Consider the following 19,119-nt stretch of genomic DNA (forward strand, 5'->3'; position numbering starts at 1 on the left):
ATTCATGATCGATCGCAATATAAATTGTTGAGATCGCCCAACAACTGTAAGGTCTCAGCACGCTGCGAAACAAGTGCTGCTATAGCTACAAATATTTACAGTCAGATTATATGCTTCCGTCAAGCTACTTCTGCATCTACATTTTTGATGTATGCTGCCATTTCTAAATGAATGTACATAGTCATAGTGTATACAGTTCATAGTTACAAACAGCTGTGGAGGAAGGAGTCAAACTTTCTACTTTAGAAAAAGGAAATAGACAAAAAAACACTCAAGTGTACATACTTGAGTAAAAGTAAGTATTTGCTTTTAAACATACTTAAACATGTAATTTTTAAAAAAGTACTTGCTCAGGAAAACCTATTCCCTAATGCAGCGGTCAGTGGTACCAACTGTGAAATTCATAAATTCATAAATGAATGCTTCACATGATACTACTGAAAACACTTGATTATCACAGGGTCTGATATTACCTGGACCAGTGGATCAGTTCCTCTCTCATTATTGATGTTAACATAAAGCCCTATATATATTGTGCAATGTATTATGTTATGCAATGTAGTGGAGTAAAGGTGCAGATATTTGCTCACAGATGTGGTGGAGTAAAAGTGAAAATTACCTGAAAGTAAATCTACTTAAAGTACAGATACATGAACATTTACTCTAGTAGTAATGAAGTAAATGTACTTTGTTACATCCAATCACTGGTTACAAATTTGACAACTACTGAATACTTTTTTTCATAATTTTAAAAGTTCTATTATTGCATTTAATCAGTAGAGTTATTTGGAGAAATGAAACAAGAATGGACAAAACTGGAAGAACGGCAGAATATTTGGTCTCGACCCACACACGTCTCCTGTGTCTCACCTCCTGGACATTTTTTAACATATAAGTGATCTAGTAATATGAATAAACACGTTTCTCATGAAGTGCAAACTGCTGTGGCGTGTTCTTGGTTCAGTCATAGGATTGTTTATTCTCCTAGTCACTGTTTCAGCCCCCCCCCCCTTGCCTCAGGAACACACAGTCATGTTTAGAGCTGGCGCCTCCTCTCCTGTGGTTGGAATTCCAAAGCTGCTCTGTCATGTTAAGCCCTCTTCCCTCCTGTGCAACTCAAACTTCCTGACTCATGCTTTTAGTCCTGTGTTGCTCCTCCTTGGCCTCTTATTTTTCCCAAGCTGTGCTCAGAGTTGCTGCATCATGTTAACTCTTAGTCCCTCCTACTGTTTCTGCTGAAGTTGCCAGATCATGTTTAGCTGCTTTGAGTCACTTGAGTTCCTGTTTTCTTTCAGCTGCTGGAGGGAGGAGACAGAGCCGGGCTGCTATAAAACAGGGACAGGACTGTGCAGCAGGCACACAGAGCAGGACATCCTGAGAGAAGACAGTGGATCACTGTGGACACAGACCCAAACTAACAATCCTACAGGACTTCAAACTAGCTGGTGAGTAAGACACAACAGTTACTTCACTGCTTTTGTCCTACTCTGAATTTTATAATAATAATTTATGAATTATCAGTTGTAAAAATATGTTTTAAACCTCTTCAATCACTGCATTGTGTTGATGATCATTCCAGAAGATGTTTTTGTTCTATAAAAACATTTACATTTTTTTCAGGGCCACAATGGAGACAGAGAAGAAGACTCAGTCAGCAGCAGAGCAGATGACGGACAGGTAAAATGAATAGATGTTATAAAAAAAATAACATTTCACCGGAGGATATTATCCATCCGTGGATTCAGTTTTAATTACTACAGAAATTCATATCATTAGAATTTATTGATCATAGTATTTGCATTAATCAAGTGATCTGCATCACATCCAAATGTAGGTCTCTAGTACAGAACGTGCAGACTTTGGTCAGTTTATCAGCTGTACACTGCTTATGTTGCATGTAGTGATGTAATTCATACATTCACATACTGTCGCTGCACCTCACTTAATCTTATCTATCTTATGTAATCGTGCCACACCATTTAGAAACAGAAGGAATCGTTTCTGTGATCATAAGGAACCTATGTTTAATTTAGATTCTGATATTTGAGCTCTCTGTCTTCATTGTGATTCATCTCCTCTTGCAGGGATTTGTCGGAACAAATCAAAGAGGTGACCAGGGAGAATCACGTCAGGGCAGAAAACACAGAGATGATGCTGAGCTTCCAGAAAGGACAAGTCACCCTTGAACAATATAAGGTAACACGCAGCAGTGCAGCTCAAATGTTTAGATCACTTCCCTTTTTCACACTGATCTGACACCAGCTCTCCTCCTTTGTCTCCTCTTCAGCTCCTCCTGTGTTCGCTGTATGAAATCTACCGGGCCTTGGAGGAAGAGCTGAACAGGAACTGCAACCACCCTGGTGTGGCACCCATTTACTTCCCAACAGAACTGGCCAGACTGGAGTCCATCGAGAAAGACCTGGAATTCTTCTACGGCCAGGACTGGAGAGAAAAGATTGTTGTACCGACAGCCACCAAAAGATACTGCCACAGACTCCGACAGGTATGTTTCACATGTGTCCTGTTACACACACACTTATTTACTTCATATCTAAACTAGAATAGCACTCAGTGGAACACAAAGCCTTCTACAAGGCCCAGCAGTCTTTTATTAAAAGAGGCCTTACAGTTAAGGCCATGTTATGTTTCTCAGCTACACATGGGTAGTAGTTACAGCTTTCTGGCCCTATTTGTTACAATACACATAAAAATATTAAAATGAAAAAAAGCCTAAACCTCAATAAAACCACATCTAAATTCAGTAGATTCAGATTTTTACTTAATTTCACACTTATAAATATCAGTGCCTGACTTTTTTCATCAAGATCCATTAATTATTCAGAGAAATCAATAAAAACTATGAAAAACTTCCTATTTCTTAACATTAAAGAAAGTGAAAACAAATGCCATGAACGGCCCCCTGATCCAGATCTGCACCAAAATTCAACGGATTCTTTCCTGACCTAAACTACATCCTTCCACCAGATTTCCTAGTAATTCACTAGTAATTTTTGCATCTTACCAACAAACAAACATGAAAACAGAACCTCCTTGGGGAGTTAGATTTGCACCTCTGCTTGTCTGCTGGTGGATGTTGAAATAAAACTGTTATGCCCTTTTTTCAGATTGGTCAAGAAAACCCGGAATTTCTACTTGCCCACGCTTACACTCGGTACCTCGGAGACCTGTCCGGTGGCCAGGTCCTGGGTCGAATCGCCCAGAAGTCCATGGGGCTGAAGAGCAACGACGGTCTGTTGTTCTTTGCCTTCCCCGGAGTTTCCAGTCCCAACCTTTTCAAGCAGCTCTACCGCAGCCGGATGAACAGCGTGGAGTTGACGGAGGAGCAGAGGAGCGGCGTGCTGGAGGAGGCCGTCAGAGCCTTCGAGTTGAACATTCAGGTGAGGAGAAACAATGGTGAAAGCAGAGCGAAGAAACCGAAAGCAGAAACATCACCTTTACTTTACAAGTGAACCTTTGTCTTTGCAGTTGAAGTAACAAGAAGCTAACTGACCATCTTGCGCTTCTTTTTCCAGGTATTTGATGATTTACAGAAGCTTCTGAGTGTCACTGGGAACCAGCAGCAGAACAGTTCCACACACTCCAAACCAGTGAAGACTCTCCAGATCCCTGGAATCATTACGAACCTCTCCCCTCTGCTGAGGATTGTACTGGGACTCTTTTTGGCTCTGGCTACTGTCAGTATGGGAGTCTACACTTTTTAGAGACAATATACAACCAACAAAACTTTACACTGGTCTGTTGCTGTTCAGATTTTTTTAATTGTGTAAAATTTTAACTGGCAAAATAATGTGCAATATTTTTTTAATTTAAACAGAACCATATTTTGTACATTGTCTTTCTCAGCAACACTTACAAAGTATGCAATAACATGTTAAATACGCATAACGGTAATACTGTAAATTCTATTTTTTAATAAAATATTTTGTTGAAAGAAAATCCTGTGGTTGTCTGTGTTTTGGTTTGCAGTGTTCATGCAAAAAGTTTCCGTCAAATGGGTTTCACAGTGTTGATGTTCGCCCTCCAGCTGGTTTGACATTTCTAATATTTTGGTTTCCGATTATGTGCCGGCTGCTCATCTGGCCCTTGGTCATGTATTGGCCCCTGTTTTACGAGATCGCACAATTACAGAAGTACACACAGTTATTTTAACCCTCATTTCTTCAGGGGACTGTTGGACCTTGTATGCAGTGGTATGGCCTCTACTGAGTGCTACGCTAGTTATTATTTATCAATTTCTTAATGACCCTTTCTTTCATTTATTTTGTTGCTTGATAAACAAAACAGTTCTTACTGTACAGTAAATTGGTCCAATAGGTTAGAAATGGTAAATCACAGCCCTAATCTTGATCACATGTGGAAGCTGAAGTCAATACACAGTGTTCCACATGTTGTGTCACAATCAATGCATGCTGGCATTCGTATAAAAATAAAACATGACTTCTCTTTCTCCTCAGTGACCTTTTCCTCTTTAATACATATTCAAGAAACAGCACGTTGTCCTTGTGTAAAAGTTTGGTTTCCACTTTTATCTTGTTTTCATGTTTTTCCTAAAACCTGTGAACTGGTAGCACACATTATAAATTAAAACACAAAAATGATTGTTACCCACCCTCGGCCTGTTTGACAGTGACAGTGTTAATCAGTACAGTGCTGGTATCTGTCTCCAAACTGAGGGATGAAAAAAAACCTCATGTCAGAAATGATTGTACGTCACTGGTATTAGCTTCGCTCCACCTTCAAAGGCACAGCAGCCTGAGGAAATCAGAAATATCCTCTTATTGTCACTTTGACTGTCCAAAACTTTACAAAGTTGAAATTATGGTTCACATTCAGGATACACTCCTGCCCCTCTCTCACCAGTTCACTTGTTTGTGCTTCACCTTATGCAGTTAGTATCAGAGAGTACACACGTCTGATACCAATAGATACAAGAATTGAATTTGACGGGAGCTGGGAGCTATGAAAATGCATCACCTGCTGTAATAAGGCCACTGACACAAAACTAAATCCAGCAGCTTCGAACTAGAACAAAATAGGTAACTTCAACATGTATATAACTGACAAGGTAAATTCACAACGAAACCTTGACATGCCATCGATCTCTACTTACATCCTCTTAAAACACACACACACACACACACACACACACACACACACACACACACACACACACACACACACACACACACACACACACACACACACACACACACACACACACACACACACAATCACCTATGAAGTCTATGCTACAGAGTGCCGGATGAGGGGTATCCCAAGGTGCTTTGAGAGGGACTGCACAGCACATCTAGTCTTTGCAATTGTCTCCAACAGTTTAAAAGAAACAAACACAAAGAGCAAAACCCGAGGTGAAGCACAAAGGACAGGATCCACATTGTGGAAAGGCCAAAAAAAAAAAGAAGAAAAAAAAAACTGATTCACATCTAAAAAGCAGCATCAAAGTAAAAGCTACAGTTATACTGAGACAACAAACAGAAACAATCTTCAGAAAATTTCAAAAGCTGAAATGCTGATGCTCATGGATGGGAGTGATGTATCTCAACATATCTTTGTTCAGAGAAACCTTTTGTATGCAATTTCTTACATTCCAGTAGAGAGGCCCATGTGTTCAGTGACATTCAAGGCCATGGGTTCATTTGTAAATCATAGGAACTTCCATTCATGTTGTCATTTACTTCCATTCATCTTCTCATCTGTATTCTGGACTGAGACGAACGTCATTCTCGCCTTTGATATAGCATATTGCACTTCATGTCTTGAAAGGGGGAAGTCAATGACATTGGTGATGTGTATTTAATTAAAATAAGAAACCACTGATTAAAAATGCATTGTCAGTCATAAAAAAAAGTGAAATTACTTTGCAGTAATGTTTTGCTACAGCTTTTCATATTCTTCATCGAGCTTGATTTGGCACTTTTAAAGGCAACGAGTCAAATCTATGCAATGAACTGCAGGGCACAGTTTTCGACATCTGACTGCATCCTAACACACCCTCCAAACATCTGCATAATGCCACATCGCCTTGGCAACCTGTCTGAACAGCTACAGGACAGATTTGGCTAAAAAGTGCAGTTACTTTTAGGCAGGAGCAGCCACAAGGGGGCTGCTCAGTTGGTTTCATACGTGGACAGCAAGGCTGCGTCTACCGGCTCCATGCAGGAGGGGCAGGTGAAGGAGCGCATCAGCCAGGGATCAATGCAATCCACGTGGTAGATGTGAAGGCAGGGCAAGAACCGAATGGGATCGCCATACTCAAAATCCAACATGCAGATCACGCACCTGCAGCAGAGAGAAAGTTATTATCAGTCTTATTCATCCCAAAACAGAAAGAGAACGTGTGACTAGTAATGGTACACAAAAATCATGTTTTGGTACATCAGCACAAAACTGCTTCTTTTTTTGTTTTTTTACATGAAACCCTTCATTGGGTTTGAAGCAAACATTTGAAATGATATTTCCCTGGAATTGGGGATAACATCCAGCTCGGATCTGTTGGGTTTGGGTCGAGCTTGTTCGTTTCCTCTCAGGCTCGGTTGTGTTTGGACAGAAAATTTCGCCCTGCACTCTATGTGTTATTGCTTTGGTCTGGTCTGAATTGTTGAGGCTGAAACATAGAGTTTCAAATTGAGTTCCACACACAAAAAGTTCTGCATGATGAGCGTACAGTGTTTAAATGGCTGAGGTGACCACAACCTATTAATCCAAACTGTTTAGGTTTCAGTGAAGATGTCTTTTAAAAAAGGTTCCACAATGAATCTGATCCTTTATATTCCATCACAATGATGGAAATAAAGACAAAGAGCAGAAATCTGTGATAAGCTTTGTTTAAGACTCACTCTTTAACTTTCTTGTCAGAGGGGTCAGAGCCCTGGTTGAAGATGCCTCTGGGCAGGTGCTGGATGAGGCCGATGCGCTGGGCGATGCGGATCTGCTCCTCCTCAGTCAACTGGCTGGCCAGACGACTCTCACCTGGGGTGGGATGGTACACTGGCACCGGTTGGGTGCGCTCCTGAAAAAGAAAGAACAGAGAAAACTTGCATCATATATGAAACAAGCTCTTGTTTAAGGAGGATACAAGGATTCCTGGAACACACGGTCTGACTGTCACGTAGTCCTGATCTCACATCAAGGACTGAGACTGGGATCATATGAAGAGACAGAAGAATCTGAGATAAATCCACCAGTGAACTGTGGACCTGATATCTGATGTTGATCTGTGGTGATGTTTTAAAGGATAAGGGCACATTCATATGAAACTTCCCCTCCCGTTTAATTCCACAGTCTGACTTTGTGTGGAGGTTCAACTCTGATGAACTTTGACAGGCGACGTCACAGCCTCAACCAACACCAGTGACGTTCAGGATGGTTGACCCGACTTGGCTGTCATTGGCAAATCCTCCTCCTGTCATAACGTTTCCACACTTCAGTTTAAAGAATGGCAGTAATGCACCTAGAAGTCATTTACCAACTGCCATAAGAAAACTGAGGAAGAAGAAGAGGAATATTGTGAGTTTCCAAAACTCTGGTATCACCACTGTGAAATCTGACTTGCAAACCGCAACTGTGTGGTTTTATATTCGGGTCAAATCATCTAGTGTGTGCGGCCTGATGATTATAGGACATAAAGACCAGGTGGCTGTGGCTGAGGGACAGAGTGGGCATCCTCCAACCAAAAGGTCGGCTTCTGGTCCCTCAGATGTTGAATGCACTAATTGTAAGTCGCTTTGGATAAAAGCATCAGTTAAAATGTAATGTAAAAGAATCTGTCATTATGTCTGTGGTCTTCCACGTCTTTAAAATCCTCTAAGGTGCAGCAGCACTTACACATTTTGCAGCAGAAGCTAGAGGTCAGTTGTAAATGCATTCTTGTTTTTAGTCACAGCAGTACAAGTACACAACATTTGGTTGGTTCAGGATTATTTGGGCAGATAATCAGCAGAGATTGACCTCCGGTCAGGAACGACCCCACGATTGTCAGAAGGACCAAATCAGGTCCTAATTGGCCTGATTATCCTCTAGTGTGCACCGCCTTAAATCAGACACTGGATCTCTGCTGCTGATGGTTAATGATGATAATAAAGGATCATGTGAGTTTGTTTTGAAGTGTTAATGTGGACATGAAACCCCACAATCCACCACAGGATCCACCACAACGTTAAATCCACTTCCTGTAGTTTTCTAGATACTGAGATTCAACAGTCTAGAGTCAGAATCCACCCCCATCAGAGATGATTAGACTTTATGGTGATGGATGTTCAGGAATAACGAGGTGACGTGCTCTTGAATCCCCGGGGTGTGTTGAACCTACGCCCCCGGGCTGCTCACCTCGTAGGGCGGCGGAGGCTCCCCGGGCAGACTGCCTCCCTCCGACTCGTTCAGCAGCGACAGGTCATCCGCTCCCTGGCTAAACAGGCAGTTCCCCATTGAACTGAGAGCAGCATGAAAAGGAGCCCGACACTTGGAGACGGACACTTTATCTCCAGTGTCAGCGGGAGCTAAGCTAACTGGCTGTCGTCTCAGCGTTAGCTTAGCTTCGCAGTTAGCAGGGGGGTTGTTGTCATCAGGAGGAGAAGCGACTGATCGAGGCTGAACCTGAGGGGGGGGGTTCGATCCGAATGTAAGAACCCACAGAACCACGTGGCTGTTGTGTGTTGACGTTTTCTGTTTGTTGGAAAAAAACAAACAAAAACACAAGAAAATAAAGACAGGAACTTACGTCATCTGGGAGTGCGGACACGCTGACGTTCAAAATAAAAGCAACGTGTTTTCTCTACTTGAATTCTTGGGTTGCTTATAAAACTGTTTACTCCTGAAAGAGAAATATTAAACTCAGACAACAAACAGGTTCATGTGAAAAATGAGATTAACGATGAAAAATGTTTGATACTTAAGGATGGTCTACGTGCCTATCTACCACTTTTAATAAAGTATTGTAACATCACACTGTGTAAGTCCATGAGTTTAACCATCTGACACCTTAGGGCTACAATGTTCTTTTCTTTGGGTTACACATTAAGTTTATTTCATCTATTTGATCTCTGTCTGTTTTTCTCTCATTAAAGATAATAAAAAATCATGTCTTGCTCTTTACTTTATTACATTTCTATACCAACTACTACACTGAAAGTTGAATATAATTTAAATACTCAGCATTTTTTATATATTTCTATTCTCTTGTCGACCTGCCTGCTACTGAAATAGCTGAATTTTGTGGGATCAATAAAGTTTTGTCTTATCTTTTTGGCCTGACTGAGTAATTGTTGAGTGCACGACAACCTGAGGTTTGTATAGTAACAGCTTTTTGAAACAAATAAACCTTACAATTGTCAAATGTAATTTCTGCTATACCATTTTAATTATTGCAGAACATAGTCCAGTTGCAGAGCTGATTCTTTATGTAGGTGTAAGTCCACAGAAAGAAAGACACGGCACAGCAAGATGGTACAGTCAAGAACATCCTTTTTATTCAATCAGGTGCTGCTCTTCTCAAACTGTGTTTTTCTTCTTATGGAAAAGAAACTGTAATTAACACATGCATTTCACCTAGAGCTCTGGGGGTGTTCTCACAAAGAAGTGGTGCTGCGCTGAGGGTGTAGAAAGAGGCATAGAAGAGCTTGGAGTCAGGGGGCCTAGGGTGCTGCCTATTACACCGATTAACCTTACACGCTTAAGAAGATAAAGAACAAAATAAACAACAGAACAAAGACACGGAGCAGTCCAGCATGAGGTGGTCAGAGGGGAAAAATGGATGGACTTCCCCTGAATCCTCAGAAATCTGAGGGATCAGGTTCATGCTGGCCTTTTAGCTGGTCTGGTTGGTGTGTTGTAAATGGCTAATACTGCTGAGAGGTTTTCACTGTGTGAATCCCACCATGAGCGATAATAATTCACTTGAAGTGACTGGTTTGAATGGATGTGGGATATGTCCTGGAAATGCGACAGCCCCTCTTTCAGCCTCATGCAGGACAAGTCCGGTCATAAGGTGCTTGTAGCTTTCATTTACAGTCCAAGGCATCCTCTAAGAGGGCCTCAATGACAGCATACCCTGATAGCAAATATGAAAAGAAATCCAAATTAAAGGAAACAAATAAGGGTGGGGGGTAAAACAAAGCCAAAAATAAATATCTAAAAGCAAAAGGGCAAACTCTTATCCTAGTCCAAGCCGCCCTTTCCCAACATCCCAAAGCAGTTCATCCAGCCCTCGAGACCCCGTTAGTCTTCCCTGTAAACCTCTTCAATCCCAACCCCTGAACCCTTGTCGTCCCTTCCTAACCCACCCAAGGACACCCCCAAAAGCCCGTCAGCGTAATTTGTTCACTTACATTAGCTGTTGAATGGAGAAGCTGAAGAAGATGGGTATGGTAATACAATGTGAAGCATACAGACAAGAATAACATGTGAGCTAACTGCATTCTGCTCAGACAAAAGTTTTTTTCGGCAAATATTTTTTTTGCCCTCTTCAACAGCGGAGAGGGCAGGAGGGCGGGAGGGAGACAGAGAGAGGGAGAGAGGGAGGGAGAGAGAGAGAGAGAGAGAGAGAGAGAGAGAGAGAGAGAGAGAGAGACGGAGGGTGACTGACACAGTTACAGACGACTCCAGTGTCTAAGAGAAAACAGACAGTGGAGACAGAGGGAAAGAAAAAAGCAAGAGCTGAACGAGAACAAGTTTTTTTGCCTTTTCAAAATTTTTTGTCATTATTTATCAATAAAAAGTAAAGAACTAATTCACACCAGTTTCCTTTTGTACTATATGTATATACATATACGTGTGTGTGTTTGTGTGTGTATATATATACACGTATATACACACACACACACACACATATATGTAGGCTTTTGAAAAGGAAGAAGGATATAGGGGAGGTACAATGGAGGGGATTCATTTTGAGCTGGAGGAAAAAGTGCCCATGAGCGCTGAATGGATAACGACCTTCTCCCTCCTTGCAGCACTCAGGGGCATCCTGCTACCTCGAGCCATTTGGACAAAAAAAGGGGCGATCTGGATTACAAAATGGAGTCTGTGAACAAAAGGCACTTTTAAGGGACAACCTTTAACTGCTGGGAAACTATACACTACAGCACAAGCACTATAAGAGTCATTTACAGAGGAGGGGGTGGAACAGGGGAGAGGCTCACCTTGCTGTCCGTTTCAGACCTCGTATTTTTGCCCGATTTTTAAGCTGCTTTGTTTTGCCGATTTTCTGCTGATGTGTACAGGAGACAAAAGGTCTTTGTACTGTGTGTATTTCAACACAATCTGCTTCTATCCAGCTCTAGATTCAGGAACGTATCAAGATGATCATGGGGCTAAAACGATTTGTGGGTGTGAAGCATCTCCCTCAAGCACTGGGAGGAACTTGTCATGTTTTTATGCCAACGTGGGTGAAATAAAATGAATTCAACTACTATTTGTTTTTGCTGGTGAGTTTCAGGCAGTGCATGGGTACGTTTTCTTAAGAGTTTCAAGGGCTTGACAGTATAGGCTTTTTACTTCTAAAGGTTGAACCAAAATGCCTTTTGTGTCACAACCTTAAGGAATAGGAACCTCTCCCCCCACTCAATACAAATAGAAGAATACAAATAGAGAGAGGAATAATGCTGTTTCCTAAATGGTCTGTTATTTTTGTTCATTACCATTCATTTATAATAATTCTGAATGTACTTTATGTGTTAAAGCACCAGTTTTCATTTGATAGAGAATTTTTTTTATCTGAAGTTGTGTAGATTTTTTTTCCTTCAGCCCTCCCACATTTTTATAAACAAATGATTACACATAAAACATTAAAAAAAAGGACAAAAGGAAATAAAAACAAATACCCCCAACATACAAAGACTAGGATTTTTCATGGCCCTCTAGTTTAGAGTCCTGGAGCTTATGGACTTGAAACAAATACATTTTTTTTTCACTTTTCTCTTAGCTTTCTTAAAAATCTCTAACAGACAAACACAATGATCTACCCAATGCATTGCACGTGGCTCAATCGACACATATTTTTCAATAATAATACTTTCCATCAAAAAACAAACACTTTTTTTTCTTCAAACCTACTGTCGATTTTTGACATGTTCATCTAGGTATTATGATGCTGCGCTGCAGATGGCGGTGGCGTGTGTGTCGTTCGATTCGTACTGGTAACAGTAAGGTGATGTTACTGAAAACAAGTTGTGTGGGGGGGAGGTGAAAGTTCAGAAAATAACTAGACTGCCAACAAGCTCATGTAGTAAAAGTTAAAAAGGAGCATATATCATAAATATATATGTATAAGATCTCTCTCTCTGTCTTTACAAAAAAAAGTTTGCAGTCCTCTATAAAGATCTGTCCTAGGCCAATGGTTTCCACATGCACCAACGCTACCATTCCCCGTAGCTTTAGCTTATATGTGGGAAGAGAACCTGAAGTCAAGTTTATTACTAATTGCATGAAGGGAATACAGAGGCACTTTCATATAATGTTATAGTCTTGATATATGGTTTTAGTACATAGAGCTAATGTTACTAGAGAGGCTGAGAACAGGGTCTCAGCCCTGTTTACTATCCCTGCAAAACAGAACCAACAGCTGGGCAGTCCAGTTATTTTGTGAGGTCGGCTTTTGTCGGATTGTGTCATGATGAAAATAATACCGAGAGCAATTTCAATGTGAACATTTACATAGAAAAAAATATCTCAAATTAAAAAGACAAATCTTAAGTGAATGAAAAACCATTAACAAAGGCAGTTTGGAGAACCAAATATAAAGGCTTCCCTTTATTAGTTTGTCAGGTTGTTGGTGGTGTTAATGTGCATTTTATGTTTGTGTGTGTGTGTATTCCTCTGGGTGTACCTGTGACTGGACTAGAGGGCAACTGGGCGAAGCAATGCAAGGGATGCATGTGATGAGCTGATGCTACAGTGCTGTCCATACGTGAGAGAGATTTGAGAAACTGTTTTGTTGAAATCTGTGAAGCTGTAAAATCAAGCATGATACTTAATGTCTTACTGCAAACTAAAGAAAAAGAAATTATGACATGCAGTGAAGGTTAAAAACAATCCAAGTGAGACAAAACCAAAACCAAATCTGTCCAAAAAAATTTGAAAGAAAACACACACAACACAAAATTAAAGCTAATAATATGAAGTTAATGCTGAGCATTCCTGCAAATTCAAATCTGTGTGTATGAATAAAAACAAAATGATATAGTGAGTGGTTGTGAGACAGACTATTCTGTAGAGGATGGTCTGTATGTACTGTAAGCAAGTGTACCTGTGTGTGTGTGTGTCTGTGTGTGTGTGCTGTGTGTTTCAGGGCCAAAACTCAAATGTCAGCACAGCCACGTTCCTGCAGCAGCGACCAGCCTCCATTCACCTCTCTAATCGCTCATCTGACCATTGATGTGCAATACTGTTCATCCCTTATTAAAAACTAATAGTGCATAGGTGAGGGGGACGAAAGAGCACATGTAGAGTTAGTGTTATGACTGTCGTGTGTTCACTCGCTCGCACTCGCCTCATGGCTATCGCTTCTCCCACAGCAGGACGCCCCTGATTTTTGACAGGTAAACAAAGACCAGCCACTTAGTGCATATATGTCACACCATTGGATGGTGTCACCATGATTGGCCAATCAGAAATGAAAGAGGCTCAGGGCTGAGCGAATGAAGCGGCAGAGTGGTGGCGACGCACGCAGGCACGTGGGGCTGTGATTTAGGTCTGGACCCTGAGCAGCACTGAGCTCCAGGTGAGGTGGGAGGGGGATGTGAGTATGTTGTTGACTGTGTGGCCCTGGAGGAGACGCGGGTGGAGAAATATGAAGAAATGGAGCCGTGCAATCTGGGTGGAAATCTTTTCAAACTTGCACATCTGACTTCATCATTTACCACTAATTTTTCTTAATTGGATCTCCTAGCCAATGCATGGAGTTTCATTGTGGAGACAACAAAATGAAAAAAAAAGAAAAGAAAACGTTAAAAAAAGGAACAAAAATGTATAATTGGTCATATGTCAGGTTACCATATTGCATTTCTTTTCTGACATTTCGTGGTATGTGAGACAGTTCCTCATCTTCCTCCTCTTCCTCCTCCTTGCATTCTGAGGCTGTCCACCCAATCTCAATGAAGTCTCGTGGACGTAGGGGGACGAACATTCCTGTTCAAACCATGTTGGATTTGGGGGACAGCGTGTTTTTTTTTGGGGGGGGGTTCTGTAGTAGTACTTTGAATAGTGTTGGCGAGAGAGAAGGACCTTTTTAGTGTCAGCAGTCTGTTCTTAAATCAGCAGTGATGTGTTTGTATCTCAAATTTCCAATTTTCATGACACAATTTTAGTTGTTGATTCAGAGAGGCCTTGTCAGAGGAACCAGGACTGTGGAGGAGATAAGAAAAGAGTTAATTAGTTATTAAACAACATCAGCAGATTTACATGTAGAACAGGAAAGACCGGAACATCTCAGGTTACATGCTAATTAATGGGACAGGAACCAGACAAATTCTACACAATTATTGTTTAACATAGTCCTCTTATTCTGCTGTTTCAAAAAAAAAAAACTAGATAATTTCTCCTCCTCAGGCCTCCAACTAGAATGCATATGCAAGCACCAACAAAGAGTTCACGCTTCATCCACTAGGTGGCCACCTACACCTCCTTTTTAGCCCACATGTACTTGCTGAACTCGGCTGTCTCAAACAATGTCGGAGAAGTTACTACCTCAACTTGACTACTTGCTGTTTTAAGGAGGGCTGACTCCGGCTTTTCGCTCATTAAAAACACTTGTGTTGTTACAGAGCTTCAAATAGCACGAGATCGGCACTTTTTGTGTATCTGTGTAAACAGCTTTGCAGTGAGCAAACACAAAAGTACGACTGCTCTGTCATGTGCTACCAGTTTACATGGAAAGCGATCCTCCTAATATATCTGTGCTCTGCAGGTCCTAGTGGTCTCAGGCTACACTGTGGAGCTATTGAGGGCAGCTTCTCTCGGGATCCGGTTTCTCAGTTTGATAAGAGGGCAGAGTGGAGGCTTTGGCACAGGCTGAGCTGTTCTGGCTGCGTCTGACATTCCACAGGCCTCGGCCCCGGGGAGAGCCTGCGAATCACCCCATCTTCAACAGCAAACGCTCTGTTGTCCCCCTCATTTGAGCAAACTCAGAGGAAGCTTTAACCCCCGTCAACCTCAGTTTATCCTCTACCACCTCTGCCCCCCCCCTCTTTTCCTACCCATGATTCTTTACCGTTTGTAGTTAACTCCTCCTCCTGGCTCCAACTTCCCTTAACCCCCTTCTCTCTGTCTTTTCCTCTCCCTCTCCTACTCCAGCTCTCTCAATGTAATCCTTGGCAGTGGAAAGTGACCCCCCCTCTCGCAAACCCCCCCTCCAAGTCCAAGTTCAACTGCCTATGACATCATGTCTGGTTGCTGCGGGCAACCAGACAGCCGGGACGTGACTGTGGAGTGCAGCGAGCTTCGACTAACTCCCTCTTGCTTTTTTCCATCCCTTTCTGTCAGTCCCTTGTACTTTTTTAAATACACGCACTCGTATCTCTCTTGCTCCTCCTGCAGAGCTGAGGTCTCACCACTAGAGAGCTCCTCAGTCCAGCTTTTCTCTACACTAAGAAGACGCTCTCCCTCTGTCTTGGCTAGTTGGATAGCAGGCGGCGAGGCGGGCTGGCAGGACCATCGTCTGCACCTCTCCATATGCCAGAGAACAGCAGGAAAGGCAGAGACCTCTGTTACTCACTCTGGCCGAGGCTGTTACTGACCTACTAGGCTCAGCTAACTGGGAGCAGTCGATACCAGTGCCCAGGTTCTTGCTGTGCGTGGTGCAAACCAGGCAGATGTGTTCAATGTGGACATTTTTCAATAATATTTGATCAGCAATCACAGGAGATAATAAGTGCTCTGAACAGATGTACACTGTTGTAAAAGCCCTGTTGTTTTTTAGGGGAGAAAATGAGGGGCAAGAGTTCTGGCACAGAGTTAAAGAGTGTGTGTGTGTGTGTGTCTGTGCATAGGCACTGACACACATTTGGATGGTGTGTAGATGTCCACTCAGTGCCAGCGCTACATCTGTGGGAGAGTGGTGCAGGTGGGGAGCTTGAAAATACTAGAGGGAGCAGCAGGAGGAGAGAGGGAGAAGGGGAGAGAGGGTGGGCTGTTGATGCATGGTGGTGGGGCGGTGGCAGCCGCGCAGAGCTGTGCGGAGCAGGAATGCAGATTGTTTCCATGTGTGGGGAGGACAGGAGAGCCGAGTTGGCTGCAGGCAGGTGCGGTTAGCCCCTAATGAGAAAAGTTGTGTTGGTGATGGAGGAGGCCCAAGACACTGCAGCCCAGTGGCAGAGCGCAGCCAAAGCTGAAACCACAATGTAGTGCACTACTGGCCTCACACGCTGCACGAGCACACACTGTGGGGCCGGTGGAGATAAATCAACACTGCTGGAGCTGAAACTAACTGGCACTGCTTACTTTTCTCTGTAGGGAAACTACTGTGGTGCTGAAACTGTAAACCAATACTGAAACTACAGGCCTTGATACATGGGCAACACTTTGTGTCAGTGTAGGTGGGCAAATTTACAAATGAATGATCGACAATTGCTTTATGCTACATAATTTTTTACCCCCTGTCCATTATAATACGGCATTTATTTGATGGCAATGTGTAAAATGTGGACAAGTATGTCAACTCCAACAAGCTCCACATTTTTTAAGTTTTAAGAGGCTCTAAAACTGGTATAAGCTCGTAAACGTCTTTGGAAATATTAGTTTGGCACCACTATCCCAACTCAAGGTCCACTTACTAGCATTTTCCAGGGGCGGGCTGACGTGCCACAGTAAGAATTTTGTGTTTTGTGATGTTTTTGTTGTGTGTTTAACTGCTCTATTTCTACTCATTTAACTTCACTCTAGTTCAACTAGTGTATCAAATTAAGACAACATCTATAGGAGAACCACAAAATAGGACAATTACATGTGGACTGTTAGATATTAATCAATGTTATCTTAGTTCTCATTAGTCAGGATTAGATAATGGATCATTACCTTGATTTATTCTGTATAACTGGAACCTGTTTACATGAAGATGAATGAGTCTTAATGAATCAACACCCCCCACTCATATTAGCTCTCACATTCCTTGAAGCCTGGGATGTGAGGGAGCAGCGATTGTCCACACCACCTCATGAATCAACTCTGTACCTAAAATGTATTATATCTCATTTGAAACCTTTATTCTTAATCTCTTACATCCAAAATGAAAAAACACAAAAAATATATATTTTTTAAATCTGAGTTCATACAGATTTAGTTATTATAGCCTTTATAAAACACACAGCAAAGGGCCGAACCTGCAGCCTGCAGACTCAAGCCTTCAATTACGGGCCTCTCTCTGACTCCTAGTCTTGAAAATTGTAACAATATTTCCTCAAAACCCTCTTCTGTCTGACCAAATCTCAATAACAGATGACTCAGAATTTACAGTGTCTCTTTTGGGTGTCTATCTGAAAATGCTGTCAACAAATTTAAAGAAATCCTTTTTTTCCTTAGTCCACTGTCATGTGTCAATACAACGAGGGACAACTATCTCAACTTTACACCCTCTCAAGTTTATGAAGTCATTGTCATCATGTTGGCTTTAAGGCCGACTTCATAGAAGCTGGAAATAAAGGGGCGCTCCACCTATTTATCACAGAGCCTGGAAAGTTAGACTAATAACTGAGCGAAATGCATCTGCTGATGATCACTCCGTGTGATAATTCTGGTTATAAAACTCAAGAGTCAAACCTTAGTTGGGACTCAAAATACTAAAGTCCTGATTTAGCAAATGTATAGTAGTAACAGTTATGGATGTCTACACGTGTCATCTCAACTTTTAAGAGTCGAAAGATATTTTAAAGAGTTGCTCACTGGTGCCAAGGGCTGAATCATTAAATGTAGAGCCATTATTCGATCATTGCCTCTGTACCACTGCCTTTGCTCTGAATGGCATGTTTGACCCTGTGAACCCAAACATGTCTGGATTAACATTGTGGTGGGGAGTTGCATCTGCATACAGCACTGTGCAGTCATGCTTGCAGCCAGTTATGAGGGGAACAAAGAAGAGGAGACATTTAAACAGAGGAGGAGGAGGAGGATGGCTGGATGTCAATTAAATGAGGGAGGTTGGTGGGGTACCTGAGTCTGCTGGGGGATATTCAGAAAGTTGTCCCGTGTTCCGATGCCGACAAACCGGTTGGGAGCTGTTGAGCCTGGCGTGGAGTATGCTATAAAGAGAGAGACAAGTGTGTACATGCTTTTATACAAACACGCATACACACTGAGCTTATAGTAGTTTTTGATGCTCTCATCTTCACTTTCTATATATTTTACTATAATATTAACTCACTGCAGGTCTGTGTATCACTGTCAATTAATTACTGGGAAAAGACAGATAGGGTCAGGGGTACTGATGACCTATTAGTCACATGAGGGATTTTTTTCATGTTGCAGGCAGATTCTTTGTTACTTTCTTTCAGTGGCCATTTAATCAGTGGTAAACAAAGAGATGTACAGTGTCTAATGATTAACTCTAACATGAAGAAGTTATTTCCCACAAACATAACTGTGCTATCGTTCACAGGTGCTCCTCAGTAAAAAGCCATCGTGATCATAGAAAACCACGGAGGACTTATAGTTATTGTGGACCAATGGAGGAACTCTACTCATGACTAGGGCTCTGTTATATTTAACAGGCTACGAGGAGCATCTTGCCTACAAAGTGACACCACTCAGTGATGCCACAGGATCAAATTTAGGGCAGTTGTGCTCACTGGACTCCAACATGGCGGCTGTAGTCGAACTTTAGCTGTGCATGACTTGAGTGAGGTTGAGGGGATGGGGATGTGTCGGGGAGTGACAGTGAAAGGGCTGGAAACTGATGCATGAGTGAGGGTGAGCTTGTATCATATGCATGTTTGTGTGTGGGTTTTCCTCATGACTGTAATTAAGATATCTTGAGAATCAGAGACAAAATTAAAAAGGGGGGGAAAAAATGCAGTGATAACAGTCACTGGAATGAGAAAAGAGACGGAAATTACGATCTTTATTTATATAGATGTTGATATAAATAAATAAAAA

The 19,119-nt window shown here is 41.9% G+C and overlaps 3 protein-coding genes across 34 annotated transcripts in view; 1 reads left to right on the plus strand and 2 right to left on the minus strand.

Annotated features, from left to right (window-relative positions):
* Positions 1 to 1,236: 1,236 nt before the first annotated feature.
* LOC109627701 (heme oxygenase-like) lies at positions 1,237 to 3,957 on the plus strand. The gene is made up of 6 exons (XM_020084446.2): positions 1,237 to 1,445; positions 1,621 to 1,677; positions 2,085 to 2,196; positions 2,288 to 2,503; positions 3,126 to 3,398; positions 3,534 to 3,957. The coding sequence occupies exons 1-6, from the start codon at positions 1,252 to 1,254 to the stop codon at positions 3,720 to 3,722; spliced, it is 1,041 nt and encodes a 346-aa protein (XP_019940005.2). The 5' UTR covers positions 1,237 to 1,251; the 3' UTR covers positions 3,723 to 3,957.
* Positions 3,958 to 4,464: 507 nt separating this feature from the next.
* Positions 4,465 to 8,634, minus strand: rnf11a (ring finger protein 11a). Its single transcript, XM_020084447.2, has 3 exons — positions 8,368 to 8,634; positions 6,879 to 7,051; positions 4,465 to 6,321 (listed from the first exon to the last, which is right to left on the minus strand). Exons 1-3 carry the CDS (start codon positions 8,464 to 8,466, stop codon positions 6,150 to 6,152), a joined length of 444 nt encoding a protein of 147 aa, XP_019940006.2. The 5' UTR covers positions 8,467 to 8,634; the 3' UTR covers positions 4,465 to 6,149.
* Positions 8,635 to 11,121: 2,487 nt separating this feature from the next.
* Positions 11,122 to 19,119, minus strand: part of nfixa (nuclear factor I/Xa) — a 107,272-nt gene continuing 99,274 nt past the window's right edge. For 15 of the 32 annotated variants that reach the window (XM_069530939.1, XM_069530933.1, XM_020084180.2 and 12 more), the window contains 2 exons: positions 18,178 to 18,266; positions 12,033 to 14,379 (listed from right to left, as the gene is read on the minus strand). In XM_069530939.1, the coding sequence (XP_069387040.1) occupies positions 14,365 to 14,379; positions 18,178 to 18,266 (104 nt within the window). In that variant the 3' untranslated portion in view covers positions 12,033 to 14,364. Of the gene's footprint in view, positions 14,380 to 18,177; positions 18,267 to 19,119 lie in introns of all 32 variants that reach the window. The other 17 variants (XM_020084182.2, XM_069530949.1, XM_069530943.1 and 14 more) reach the window with 3 other exon arrangements.

The sequence above is a fragment of the Paralichthys olivaceus genome, chromosome 8 (assembly GCF_024713975.1).
Source record: "Paralichthys olivaceus isolate ysfri-2021 chromosome 8, ASM2471397v2, whole genome shotgun sequence".
In the NCBI taxonomy this organism is placed as follows: Eukaryota; Metazoa; Chordata; class Actinopteri; order Pleuronectiformes; family Paralichthyidae; genus Paralichthys; species Paralichthys olivaceus.

What these genes read in the sequence shown, in the direction of transcription:
- rnf11a (XM_020084447.2), bottom strand. Translation starts at nt 8,466, where the DNA reads ATGGGGAACTGCCTGTTTAGCCAGGGAGCGGATGACCTGTCGCTGCTG. An exon ending in AGCCTCCGCCGCCCTACGAG is followed by an intron (nt 7,052 to 8,367) that starts GTGAGCAGCCCG and finishes TTTCTTTTTCAG; the next exon opens with GAGCGCACCCAACCGGTGCC. An exon ending in TCTGACAAGAAAGTTAAAGA is followed by an intron (nt 6,322 to 6,878) that starts GTGAGTCTTAAA and finishes TCTCTGCTGCAG; the next exon opens with GTGCGTGATCTGCATGTTGG.
- LOC109627701 (XM_020084446.2), top strand. Translation starts at nt 1,252, where the DNA reads ATGTTTAGCTGCTTTGAGTCACTTGAGTTCCTGTTTTCTTTCAGCTGC. An exon ending in GCAGAGCAGATGACGGACAG is followed by an intron (nt 1,678 to 2,084) that starts GTAAAATGAATA and finishes CTCCTCTTGCAG; the next exon opens with GGATTTGTCGGAACAAATCA. An exon ending in CCTTCGAGTTGAACATTCAG is followed by an intron (nt 3,399 to 3,533) that starts GTGAGGAGAAAC and finishes TTCTTTTTCCAG; the next exon opens with GTATTTGATGATTTACAGAA.